Raw genomic sequence first — 14,578 nt, 5'->3', positions numbered from 1 at the left:
GCCAGAGCGTGCAGACAGCTGCTGTTTACTGACAAGCAGCGCTGGCACACATCAATGACTGGAAGTCGGCGAATGACAGGAGGAATAACGTTCATTTCCTCCAGATAGCTGTGTTTTTAGTATGGTGGCTGGGCAGCCTTAGAACACTATTGACCTGCAGATTAACCCTAAATCAGCTGTTTGTTTGTGAAGGTGGGAGGGGGCAGAAAAAGGAGTCAGGAAATCAGATATTTGCCTTTATGAGGTTCAAACAGGTTTATCTAATTAAATTTGTATCTGAATTGCTATGCCTAAGCAATGTGTGCAGGCATGATCAAAAAGAAATGTTAGCTTACAAGCATTCTGCTTTTTAAAGGTTAAATATTTTTTTTAATGTAATTATTTTCACAAACCATCCAAATCTGCCAGCTTATATACACATCTTCAAGCAAGTGGTCTTGTAATTTAAGATATCCTGGTAATTGCATCCCCCTTTCAGGTATTATTGGGTACAGTGTTTGTTCAAGACTTAAGTCCCATTTTATCCATCATTTGTTCATATACTGTCCATGCCATTGCAGCCATAAGCGTTCTGCGTAAAGCTCGTGGTATGCCTCCACGGAAAAATCCAGTAAATCCATGACTCTAGAATAGGATATTAAAAAAAATACACGGTGTTATACTATAGTGCAAACAAAGCATTGTTGCTATTCAATCAAATTATATTTTTAGATACAAATTTGCTGGTGGCTAGTATTAGTAATCAAAATATAATTAAATATACAGTGTCATGTAAAAGTTTGAGTACCCGTGGTCATGATTACTGTTATTGTGAACAGATAAGCAAGTTGAAGATGAAATGATCTCTAAAAGGGCTAAAGTTAACCCCTTTAAAGCCCATGACTTACTAATAAGCGTCTGTGCCCTGGGACTTAAGAGCCTGACCCGTATTAGTACGTCATGGCGATCGCGCGCGCGCACACAGGCTGTGCGGGCGCGATCGCCGCCGGGTGTCAGCTGTGACAATCAGCTATGTGCAGGGAGCGGTCCCCCACCGCTCCCGGCACATTAACCCCCGCAATGCTGCGATCGAAGTCGATCGCAGCATTGCGGTGGCTAAGGGGAGGTGATCGGTATACTCACCTCCTCTTCCGGCCTCCAGCGATGTCTGCCGTGGCTTCCATGATGTTGCCATGACGACCCAATGTCGTCATGACAACATCCGGGTCACCAGACAGCAGGAAGATTCTCACAATCTTCTCACTGTGCAGCGCTGACTGCCTGCATGGCACAGGGATGGTGCTCCATCCCTATGCTATGCAGGCGATCAGAATAAAAAAAGTGAAAGTTCCATAGTGGGACAAAGTAAAAAAGTAAAAAAAACAAAGTGAAAAAAAAAAAAAAAAAATTGTAAAAAAATAAAAAAAATAATCCACCAAAAATAAATATATAATGTACCCATCCCATCAATAAATAATATTCTGAAAAAAAAACAAACAATAAAAGTACACATATTTGGTATCGCCGCGTCAAGAACGACCTGACCTATAAAATTTTCCCACTAGTTAACCCCTTCAGTGAACACGGTAAAAAAAAACGAAGCAAAAAACAATGCTTTATCATCATACCAAACAAAAAATGGAATAACACGCGATCAAAAAAATGAATATAAATAAAAATGGTACCGCTGAAAACGTCTTGTCCTGCAAAAAACAAGCCGCCATACAGCTCCATCATCCGAAAAATCAAAAAGTTATAGCTCTCAGAATAAAGCAATGCAAAAAAATATTTTTTTCTATAAAATAGCTTTTATTGTGTAAAAGCGCCAAAACATAGAAAAACAATATAAATGTGGTACCGCTGAGTATCGCGGGTGCTCGAGTCTCCGCCCCATATGCTTCGCGGCCAAAAAAACCTTGTGGGGATTGCCTGCCATGCACGAGCGATCCCCGCATGTTTTCTTGGGGTGTCTAATAACCGTGAAACATGCGGGCGGGGACTCGAGCATTTCACTTGAGCACCCGTGATACATGGTGCATACCTGAGTACCCGATGCAAACTCAAGTAGCGAGCACTTGCGCTCAAGACTAATGACAACTTATTCAATATGATGACCTAATGCCATCAAATTCTGTGTTGTACTTCTGGGTTCAAAATGTTCACTATACCCCTTGATAAAATCTTTGAGGGGTGTAGTTTCCAAAATGGGGTCACTCGTGGGGGTTTCCACAATTTAGGCACATCAGGGGCTCTCCAAACGCGACATGGCGTCCGCTCTCGATTCCAGCCGATTTTGCGTTCAAAAAGTCACACAGTGCTCCTTCCCTTCTGAACTCTGCCGTGCGCCCAAACACTGTATTTTCCCCACATATGGGGTATTGGCGTACTCAGGAGAAATTGCACAAAAGTTTTTGGGGTCCATTTTCTCCTCTTACCCTTGTGAAAATAAAAAAATTGGGGCTAAAACATCATTTTTGTGGAAAAAGTTTGATCTTTTTATTTTCACGGCTCCATGTTATAAACTTCTGTAAAGGACTTGGGGGTTCAAGGTCCTCACCACACATCTAGATAAGTTCCCTGAGGGGTCTAGTTTCCAAAATGGTGTCACTTGTGGGGGGTTTCCACTGTTTAGGCACATCAGGGGCACATCCGCTAATTATTCAAGCAAATTTTACAATCAAAAAGTGAATGGCGCTCCTTCCCTTCCGAACCCTGCCGCACGCCCAAACAGTGGTTTTCCCCCACATATGGGGTATCTGCTAACTCAGGAGAAATTGCACAACAAACTGCATAAGGCAATTTCTTCTGTTACCCTTCTGAAAATGCAAAAGTGGGGGCTGAAAAACATTTTTGTGGGAAAATTGTGAAAATTTTATTTACACAGCTCAATGTTATAAAGTTCTGTGAAGCACCTGGGGTTTCAAGGTGCTCATCAAACTTCTAGATAAGTTCCCTAAGGGGTCTAGTTTCCAAAATGGTGTCACTTGTGGGGGGTTACCACTGTTTAGGCACATCAGGGGCTCCCCAAACGCAACATGGCGTCCGCTAATTATTCAAGCAAATTTTACATTCAAAAAGTCAAATGGCGCTCCTTCCGTTCCGAACCCTGCCGTGCGCCCAAACAGTGGTTTTCCCCCACATATGGGGTATCTGCGTGCCCAGGGGAAATTGCACAACAAATTTTGGGGTCCATTTTTTCCTGTTACCCCTGCGAAAATAAAAAAAATTGGGTCTAAAGTAACATTTTTGTGAAAAAAAGTTAAATATTTTTTTTCTTCCACATTCCAAAAATTCCTGTGAAGCACCTGAAGGGTTAATAAAGTTCTTGAATGTGGTTTTGAGCACCTTGAGGGGTGCAGTTTTTAGAATGGTGTCACTTTTGGGTATTTTCTGTCATAAAGACCTCTCAAAGTGACTTTAAATATGATGTGGTTCCTAAAAAAATGGTTTTGTAAATTTTGTTGGAAAAATGAGAAGTCGCTGGTCAACTTTTAACCCTTATAGCTCCCCAATAAAAAAAAATGTTGGTTCCAAAATTGTGCTGATGTAAAGTAGACATGTGGGAAATGTTATTTATTAATTATTTTGTGTGACATATCTCTCTGATTTAAGGGCATAAAAATTAAAATTTTGACAATTGCAAAATTGTCAAAATTTTTGCCAAATTTCCGTTTTTTTCCACAAATAAACGCAAGTGATATCGAAGAAATTTTACCACAATCATGAAGTACAATATGTCACGAAAAAACAATCTCAGAATCAGGGGGATCAGTTGAAGCGTTCCAGATTAATTACCTCAAAGTGAGTGGTCAGAATTGGCCTGGTCATTAACGTGCAAACCACCTTGGGTTGTAAAGGGGTTAAAGATGACATTTCCTTTGTATATTAGGCAAATAAATATTGTCATTTTTTACATTTTAAAAATTACTAAATGGAAAATGGGTTAATGCAAAAGTTTGGGCACCCAGCATGGTTAGTACTAGTAACACCCCCTTTTGTAATCGTCACAGCTTGTTAATGCTTTTTATAGCCAGTCAAGTGTCTCAATTCTAGTTTGAGGGATTTTCATCCATTCTTCCTTGGAAAATTCTTCCAGTTCTGTGAGATTCCTGGGTCGTCTTGAATGCAATGCTATTTTGAGGTATAGCCACAGATTTTCAATTAGGTATAGATCGGGGGACTGTGAGGGCCATTTCAAAACCTTCAGCTTGCGCCTTTTGAGGTAGTCTATTGTAGATTTTTAGGTGTGCTTAGGATCATTATCTAGTTGTAGAATCCATCCTCTTTTCAACTTCACCTTTTTTACAGATGGTTAACTAACAAACGAAGTAGCACTCTGCAACGCAAAGTATGCCAACATGAAATATATGACTTTGAATAGCATTACTGCTCTAGAAAATAGAAATAAATGGAAATCTTAGCGCATAAATTGGCCAATTCATGTGTACCTGGTAGCCACGTTAAGGCGTTTCTCATTATACCAGGAACTTGCCAATGTGAACTAATCTCTCTAAAGGACAAAAGTCTGCTTGTGTGTGGGAAAGCAAGATCCTGCTGCTATTAAAACCGCCTGTGGCCTAGAGACGGAGTGCTCAGTCAAAGCTTACACATATAAACAGAAAAAACTGACAGTCACTTCCCAAACAAGAAATATAGGTGTGTACAGGTGCTTACTAAGAGCAGCTACCTCCATATACAACTAACAAACGCAGCAGCAAACTGCAATGCAAAGTATGCAAACATGAAATATATGAAATTTGAATAGCATTACTGCTCTAGAAAATAGGAATAAATAAGAAATCTTAGCGCATAAATTGGCCAATTCATGTGTACCTGGTAGCCACGTTAAGGCGTTTCTCGTTATACCTCCACAACTTTTGCAATCAGACAGGGTTCTGATTTGCCTCTCTAGCAATCCTAAGAGCAGCTCTCACTGAAATTTTGCTTGGTCTTCTAGACCTTATCTTGACCTCCACTCTTCTTGTTAACTGCCATTTCTTAATTTCATTTTGAACTGAGGAAAGGGCAACTTGAAAATGCTTTGCTATCTTCTTATAGCCTTCTGCTGCTTTGTGGGCCTCCATTTTCTTAGTGCTAGGCAGCTGCTTAGAAGAACCCATGGCTGCTGATTTCGATGGTCCAGATGGATGGAGTGGAGGATGGCTGGTTGATGGACACCCCATGCAAACACTGCTACGGCGCTAACAAGGAGGTGGAGTAATGTTTTGGGCTGGAATCATGGGGAGAGAGATTGTAGGCCCTTTTAGGATCCCTGAAGGGGTAAAGATGAACTCCATAATGTATGTTGAGTTTCTCAAACAGCACTTCCTTCCATGGTTCAAGAAGAAGAACCGTGTATTACGCAGCAAGATCATTTTCATGCATGATAATGCCCCGTCTCATGCTGCACATAACACATCTGCATCTCTGGCTGCTATGGGCATAAAAGGGGAAAAACTTATGGTGTGGCACCCATGCTCTCCTGACCTCAACCCCATTGAGAACCTCTGGAGCATCATCAAAAGGAGTGTCTATGATGGCGGGAGGCAGTTCACATCTATGAAACAGCTCTGGGAGGGTATTCTGTCCTCATGCAAAACAATTGAAGCAGAAACCATCCAAAACCTGAAAAATTCAATGGACGAGAGAGGTCAGAAACTCCTTTCGAACAAGAGGTCCTATGTGCAAATGTAACATCACCTAGAATAAAGTTTTGAGTTGAAAACTGTTTGATTTCAGTTTGTAATAACCTGCTAATGCTTATAATTTCAAAAATGACCATTTTTTTGTTATTTATTAAAATGAAAAGGTTGAAAACTCTGCTGTGCATAATAATTTGGAACATGCATTTTGAGTGCAGTTTGAGTTTATTTTTTTAAAAATATACTGTTATAGGCAGTTTGTACAAAAACCTTTCAATTGTACTCTAATAGTTATTTGACTGGAAAATTACAATGACTGCAATTCATATAGGTAATTTGGGAAAATCTGAGAGAATATTATTTGCATAATAATTTGGAACACAGTGTAGAAACGCATATAATCCATGTGTACAAATGTACTGACACGGATTATATGCGTTTCAATGCAAGTCAATGGCGGCGATTACGCTGCGTGTCCGCAAAATTAATGGACATGCTGCGGATTTTTGAGCGCAGCATAAACGCTGCGGAAAAATCCGCAGCATGGGCATTGACAGTGCGGCTTGTGATTGGGGACCGTGGGGGACGGATTACCAAGCGTTTCCCAAGCGTTTACGCTGCAGAAATTCCGCAGCATAAACGCTTGAAAAACGCATAGTGGGCACATACCCTGAACAAGCCATAACCCTAACTGGCTAATAAAGGTCTGAAACCTTGGTCAAAGTTATCTGAGCACGCAAATCTCCAAAGGTGCCCAATCTTTTGCATCAGCCCATTTTCCTTTTTTTTTTTAATTTTAAAAATTACAAAAATACATTTTTTTTTGCCTAAAATACAAAGGAAATGTGTCACCTTTAACTTTAGGCCTTTTAGAGATAATGTCATCTTCAACTTGCTTAAAGGGGTTGTCCACTACTTTATATGATCCCCCAATGTATTTACCCAGGGCCCATAAGTGTTTCTCTAAATACCTTGTGGTGCCTTTTCTGCCTGTGAGCGGCGCTATCACTGCCCACTCACAGGCATCATGTGACTCCCAGCTGGGGGGTACAGCAGGGGGTACTCACTTCTGCATTCCACGGTGGAGGCTGGACGGGGTTACCCAGCAAGTCACACCCGGCATCCACCACGCGCTCTCCCTCTGCTCATTCACTGGGAATGCGCGCGGTGGATGCTGGGTGTGACGCACGGGGTAACGCCGCCCACAGCCCAGCATCCACCGTGGGGAGCGCATCACTGATGTCACGCCTCACTTGACGCGACATCAGTGACGGGTCACGTGATGCCTCTGAACTAGCGCGGTACCTTTTCTGCTGCTCAGAGGCAGAAAAGGTACCGCAAGATATTTACAAAAACACTTCTGGGCCCCGGGGGGATACATTGGAGGGTTCATATAAAGTAGTGGACAACTTCTTTAACTGTTCACAATAACAGTAATTTTGATCAGGGGTGCCAAAATGTTTACATGCCACTGTACACAAATGTACCAGAAAGCTTGAAATGCAAGTTATGGAAAGTCCACAAAGAAATGCTTGATAAATATTAAATTATGTAAAAAATGTGCACAGGGCCTCTGTGTGACCACCTGCTGAAGAGGGCACCACAGAAAGCCCGGCAATTAGACCTGAAATTGACTGAACATCTTAAATAGCTCTTGGCTAAATACTCATTCCACCGGCTTCTCCAACTGACATTTCCTCATGGCCAAGTGTGCATGTGAAATAAGTTACTGAATGAAAACACTGGTAGTAGCTTATTACATAGTTCGTATGATTGTAAAAAACAAACAAACATCACATTCACTCAAAGTAATAGGGGTTAGGTACATCCTTAACCCCTTTGCAACTGTGGGATTTTCCGTTTTTGCATTTTCGTTTTTGGCTCCCCTTGTTCCCAGAGCCATAGCGTTTTTATTTTTTGGTCAATATGGTTGTGTGAGGGCTTATTTTTTGCGGGACGAGTTGTACTTTTGAACAACATTACTCGTTTTACCATACTGTGTACGGGAAAATGGGAAAAAAATTCCAAAAAAAGTGCAATACCACAGTTTTTTTTTTTTTTACCACGTTCACCGAATGCTCAAACTGACCTGCCATTATTATTCTCCAGGTCATTACGAGTTCATAGACACCAAACATGTACAGGTTCTTTTTTATTTAAGTGGTGAAAAAAAAATCCAAACTTTGCTATATAAAAAAAATAAATAAATAAAAATGGCGCCATTTTCCAAGACCCATAGCGTCTCCATTTTTCGGGATCTGGGGCCGGGTGAGGGCTTATTTTTTTGTACGCCGAGCTGAAGTTTTTATTGATACCAAAAAAAAGTAATTCTGGCGTTTAGAATTTTTTTCTCGTTACGCCGTTTACTGATCGGTTTAATTTTTTTTTTATATTGATAGATCGGGCGATTCTGAACGCGGCGATACCAAATATGTGTATGTGTTTTTTTTTATTATTATTTTATTTTGAATGGGGCGAAAGGGGGGTGATTTAAACTTTTATATATTTTTAAAAACATTTTTTTCACCTTTTGCTTGCTTCTATAGTCTCCATAGGAGACTAGAAGCAGCACTTGTCTGATTGCCTCTGCTACATAGAGATGATCAGCAGATCACCTGTATGTAGCAGAAATGGTCCTGTGCTATGAGCGCTGACCACTAGGTAGCGCTCATAGCGATCAGCTCATGACAACCACTGGCGTCTGCTGCAGACCCAGGGTTGTCATGCCCACGCATCAGTGACCCGCGATCACATGACGGGGTCACCGATGGGCGGGGTAAGTGACGCGCTTCCGGCGCGGTGATGTTAAATGCCGCTGTCAGAGTTCGACAGCGGCATTTACCATGTTAACAGCCGCGGGTGGATCGCGATTCCACCCGCGGCTGTTGCGGGCACATATCAGCTGTAAGAATCAGCTGACATGTGCCCGGTTCAGTGCGGGCTCAGCGCCGGAGCCCTCACTGAACCGGGGGTTACAGCCTGGTGCGTACTAAAACGTCCCAGGCTGTAAAGGGGTTAAAGAATGATTGAGTCTGCATCAAATAGCATGTTGTCCCCTCTGATACTGAGTTGGGATCAACTGGTGAGTATATTTGGCCCGCAACGCCTGGTGGGTTCCCCTGCCCTGCATCGCACTTACACCTATATGCCAATACAGTTGAAAGCGATGATGGAGGAGGGAGCGTCAGCTGACTCTCCCTCCCAAATCATTTCCCCTCTGCGTCTGACGTCTCAAGGCAGCAGGTGTGATGACGTCATTACAATGTACCAGGTGTACCGTGATGTGCAGAGGATCTGAAGAAACCACGAACAGTCCAGAGCACGGGGGAGAACGGGCAGAGTATTTACATTTTTAATGTGGGGCCTATTATATTGTATGGAGCACTATGTGGGGCCCATTATACTGTGTGAAGAACTGTGGGGCCATTATACTGTACGGAGAACTATGCGGGGCCCATTATACTGTATGGATCACTATGTGGGGCAATTATACTGTACAGATCACTGTGTGTGGTCATACTGTATGGAGCACAATGTGGTGCTCAGTATATTGTAAAGAGCACTTTTTGTGGCCATTATACTGTATGCAAGGCAAGGAAGGGCTTCACTATACTATATGGAGGACTGTGTTGGGATCATTATACTGTATGGAGCACTTTTTGTGGCCATTATACTGTATGGAGGGCGGTGTGGGGATTACAGTTGAAGAATCGTACTATGATGGGGGTCACCATTCTTTGTCGGTGGTATCGAAGGGGGAGTAAAGTAGGGTCATCATAGCGTCCGTGTGGAGGAATTTACTGTGAGGGCATCATGGGGGCAACTTTTGTTTGCATAATAGCTTATGTCTATTAGTGAAGTTTTTTTTTAATCCTTTATTACATATTTAAATTAAGTCATTGGGCAATATGCTTCTAAGTACTCATATATCATAATATATTATTCCAATATTTTATTCTAAGTTCTATTAATTAAAATGTACGGTACTTTGTTTGTGTGACAACCCCTTTAAGTTTGTTTCCATATGAAGTTCATCGTTATATTTGATAAGGAAAAACTTCCTCAATGGTGGACATTTTTTTTTAATAAATATCAAGATTGGCCAGCGACTTTGTCCAAGCTTTTAATTTGGCTCTCCGTGTATTTGATTTTGACATCCCTGAATTCTAAGGCTATTCTGGAAACCATTGTCTACTTCTGCTCTGACCAGCTCCTAAGGTAGACCGTTACGCAAATGAATACATGGGTCTCAAACTTGGCTGGGTATATGGGCCACACATAGAAAAAAATTGAATTTGGAGGGCTGCATTCTTTGTCGGACAAAGTGATACCATTTTTTCTATACACCTTTTGATAATTTTTTTAAACATTTATTTTGTTTTTTTAAATGACTTTCCTTGTATGGGTTATAGTTAGTGTTGAGCGAGCACTAAAATGCTCGGGTGCTCGAAGCTAGGGCCGAGCTCACCGTGATACTCGGGTGCTCGAAGCGAGCAACGAGCCCAATGTTAGTCTATGGGAGACCCCAGCATTTTTGCGGCGGCACCCCCGGCAGTCTGTAGAAAGCCTAAAAAGTGCCCAAAACGATAGTGACAGAGCTCAAATGACATGGGGACAGCATGGGGATCGCCCCAGGAAGCATTTCTGACCCCCAGGTCACTGCTGTCAACAACGTGGTCAGAGGTATTAAGCCACTTTTACGGACTCACAATAAAATGTTCAAAAACGAAAAACTGTTTTCCTGTGAAATATGTTAAGGAACATCCTTCCAGGGTAAAGACTTGTGTATAAGGTAAAATAAATAACCAAAAACAAAAATACTCCTCCACACCTTGGGCTATGTTCACAAGTAGCATTTTTTATGTGTTTTTGCACTTTTGTATTGCTTTCAACCGTGAAAAATGCATTCACCGGGAAATGTCATTTTAACATTTTACAACCTTATCTGGCCATGTGCTGTGTGACACATGCATACAGTGCTGAAAAGACATGGGAACAGCATGGGGAAGACACTGGAAGCATCTCTGACACCCAGGTCACTGCCTAAAAGGGTGCCCATCAGAAGTCATCCTTGTCGCATCAGAAGATGCAGACTTGCAACTATCCCCGTGCAAGTCCTTGTCCCAGGGCAGTGTTCAATTGTACCTCCCCCATTCCTTGCAATGCAAGCGCAAATATGCAGCCAACCACCCACCCACAGGCTGCAATACTATACTGCTAGCTTGCACTTGAAATGGGGCCTTTTAGTTTGGAGGAGGCCGAAGCCGGCCACTACCTCATGGCTGCTTCGGCAGCGAGGTCTCCATACTCAGTCCCCAGCCACCACCATTTGTCCCAGGAACCTTCCCCACACTTTTCTTAGCCTGGCCTGCTTTAGGGCAGCATTGGATGTGCCCACCAGACAACCAGAGACTCCTCCGGTGGGCCCTAGCATCTCCATCAGGGGAGTTGAGAGTGCCAAGGTGAGGAGCACGATGATTATGATAGAAGTTAGCATCTGCTTTGTTTTCTTGGAATGCAAGCGTAAGTGTGCAGCCTGCCACCCACCCACCCCCAGGCTGCAATACCATACTGTGAGCTTGCTTGCACTTGAAATGAGGCCTTTTAGGCTTGTGGAGGCAGACGCGGGCCACCATGTCATGGCTGCGTCGGCGGCCTGGTATCCATACTCAGTCCCCAGCCGCCCGGATGTCCACACTCGGTCCCCAGCCGCCAGGGGGCGGCCGGGTGTCCATACTCGGTCCCCAGCCGCCCCTATTTGTCGTGGTGCGCCTTATACACAAGCGCGCATACCAAAACATTACCTGTGCCCTCCCCAGTGCATTTAGTGGGAAGGACAGCTTATTCCGCTGTAGTGTGTGTACGCCAACCCCCTGTTCATGGCACATGCGAAGATGCCTCCCGCCCTGCACCTGTCGTTGCAGACTTGCAACTATCCCCTTTCAAGTCCTTGTCCCAGGGCAGTGTTCAATTGTATCTCCCCCATTCCTTGCAATGCAAGAGTAAGTATGCAGCCTGCCACCCACCCACCCCCAGGCTGCAATACCATACTGCTTGCTTGCACTTGAAATTGGGCCTCTTAGTCATGTGGAGGCGGAATCTGGCCACCAAGTCATGGCAGCGTCGGCGGCCTGGTATCCATACTCAGTCCCCAGCCGCCCGGCGGCAGGGTGTCCACGCTTGGTCCCCAGCCGCCCCGCGGCCGGGTGCCCACACACTGTCCTCAGCCGCCTGGGGGCGGCCGGGTGTCCATAAACGGTCCCCAGTCGCCCCTATTTGTCTGGGTGCGTCTTATACACAAGTGCGCATACCAAAACATTACCTGTGCCCTCCCCAGTGCATTTAGTGGGAAGGACAGCCTAACTACAAACACGTGGACAAGTGAATGTGGCCAGGGATGGTCCATCTCACTGACACCTTCACACTGGGTTAATATTGTGGAAGCCAGGACACAGTTGGACACTGAGATGCAACACGTCCTCCAGACAGAGGATTGCGGGTCCTGGGTCAATCAGGCTTCAACACAAAGTTCAGAAGGTAGACAGCAGCAGTGGTCGGCCTGCTACACAACGAGTAAATTATTCATGATCATGAGGCCATCCATCTCCTTAGCTTTCTGTTCCTTGGAATGCAAGCGCATGTATGTAGTAGCGGCTAGGCCTGAGGTGGTCAGCGTTTTGGCGCATATCCTACCTCCTCCGGAGATTGCTGGATGTTTTCCTGCTACTATCCCAGTTCTATGACTCCCGTTAAAACAAAGCTTCAGGTGATGAATGATGGATGAGGTGGTGGCAAAGGAGAAAGAGCAGGAGGAACAGGGACCATTCACATCAATATCAGGCCAGTCAACTACACATGTCTTGTAGGATATATTTCTGTACCAAAAGGAGCGCTTCGGCTACACAGTTATAGGGCATACAGTGAGTGCAATGCCTACCAAAAATTTCGAGGCACTCCAATGCCCCTTGGAAGTGACATGGAGGTCAGAAGGCCTTAACTAAACCGTTTTTTCCATTTATAGCAACTGGGTCTCCTGTACACTGTTGGCCTAAGCAGTGAATGGAAGGCTTTCCAAAAATTATGAGGAACTGCAATGCCCCTTGAAACAGATGTGGATTACAGCGTACTAAAAACCTTCTACCCATTATTGGGGAGTGGGTCTCCCTTAGTGTTCACCTATGCACTGAAAAGCAAAAGCGGACTAAAATTAGGAGGAAATGCAATGCCCCTTGGAAGAGCTGTGGAGTTCAGAGTGGTTTAACAAGACGGTTTTAATGTCCCTTGGAAGAGTGGTGGAGGTTACAGTGGAATAAAAATACAATATCAATGCCCCTTGGAAGAGTGGTGGAGGTCGCAGTGGAATAAAAATACAATATCAATGCCCCTTGGAAGAGTGGTGGAGGTCCCAGTGGAATAAAAATACAATATCAATGCCCCTTGGAAGAGTGGTGGAGGTCCCAGTGGAATAAAAAGACAATATCAATGCCCCTTGGAAGAGACGTGGAGGTCACAGTAGCTTAACAAGACTGTTTTAATGCCCCTTGGAAGAGACGTGGAGTTCAGAGTCGTTTAACAAGACTGTTTTAATGCCCCTTGGAAGAGACGTGGAGGTCCCAGTGGAATAAAAAGACTATCAATGCCACTTGGAAGAGTGGTGGAGGTCCCAGTGGAATAAAAAGACAATTTTAATGCCCCTTGGAGGAGACGTGGAGTTCAGAGTGGTTTAACAAGACTGTTTTCATGCCCCTTTGAAATGACGTGGAGGTCACAGTAGCTTAAGAAGACGGTTTTAATGCCCCTTACAAGAGCCATGCAGTACAGCATATTAAAAACATTATTCCCATTATTGGGGAGTGGGTCTCCCATAGTGTTTGCCTATGCCTTCGAAGCAAAAGCTGCCAAAAATTAGGATGGAGTAACTTGCAATGCTGGCAACACGGACCATGGTCACCCTGGTGGTATAGTGGTGGTGGAGGCTGAGGATAAGGAGAAGAGCTAAAAACAGCCAACATGAGGAAGCGTATACCCATGTGTGGGTGTGAAGCAGTGCATGGGAATACACCTCCTGAAATAACACAGTGGATTTGACTTTATGTTACTCTGCTGTCATTTGGTGGTGATGAGAAGTCTGGCCCAATCCAGCCCTTGTTCATTTTGATAAGGGTCAGCTTGTCAGCATTGTCAGTTGACAGACGAGTGCGCTTATCAGTTATAATTCCCCCAGTGGCACTAAAAACACACTCCGATAACACACTAGCGGCAGGGCAGGCCAGGACCTCCAAGGCGTACAGAGCAAGTTCATTTCAAGTGTCCAGCTTGGATACCCAATAATTAAAAGCCACAGAGGAATCACGGAGGATGCTGGTACGGTCGGCAAGGTACTCCCTCACCATCTTTTGAAACTTTCCACTCCTTGTGAGAGTACCCCGCGCCTCAGGGCCTGTAAGCTGGGCGGGTCTCAGAAAACTGTCCCAGAACGTTGACAGTGTTCCCCTGCCTCAGCTGGATTGGAGTTGCGTCTCTCTCGCCTGTACGCCTTGGTTGGGCAACGAACTGTGACCTCTGCCGCTAGCGTGTTCAGATGGGAATTTTTTTTTAACAGTTCTGCAGCAAGGGCCTTCTGGTACTGCCCCATTTTTGTAGACCTCTCCACCTCAGGAATAAGAGAATGAAAGTTCTCCTTGTAGCGGGGGTCTAAAAGTGTCACCAACCAGTAATGACTGTCACCCAACATTTTGACAACGCGAGGGTCACGGTTAAGGCAGTGTAACAAAGTCAGCCATGCGTGCCACACTGGTAACGGGCATGACTTCCGTGTCCTCACCAAGATGACGACTGACCATGCTCTCCTCCTCCCCCCGTCCTCAGGCCACCCACGCTGAACCGGCGGTATGACAGTTGTACAGGTACTACCGTCTATAGCGCATGATACCAACTCCTGTTCTTCCTCCTCCTCT

At 44.3% G+C, this 14,578-nt stretch overlaps 1 protein-coding gene across 1 annotated transcript in view; it reads right to left on the bottom strand.

Moving 5' to 3' along the window:
• Positions 1-426: 426 nt before the first annotated feature.
• Positions 427-14,578, bottom strand: part of SLC25A38 (solute carrier family 25 member 38) — a 157,055-nt gene continuing 142,903 nt past the window's right edge. Inside the window, exon 6 of the mRNA XM_073644124.1 lies at positions 427-624. Coding sequence (XP_073500225.1) covers positions 502-624 — 123 coding nt within the window. The 3' untranslated portion in view covers positions 427-501. The remainder of the gene's footprint in view (positions 625-14,578) is intronic.

Source organism: Phyllobates terribilis, unplaced genomic scaffold (assembly GCF_046119375.1).
Source record: "Phyllobates terribilis strain yellow unplaced genomic scaffold, ASM4611937v1 Scaffold_8__6_contigs__length_399053987, whole genome shotgun sequence".
NCBI lineage: Eukaryota > Metazoa > Chordata > Amphibia > Anura > Dendrobatidae > Phyllobates > Phyllobates terribilis.
This window is presented reverse-complemented; position numbering and strand designations above follow the sequence as displayed.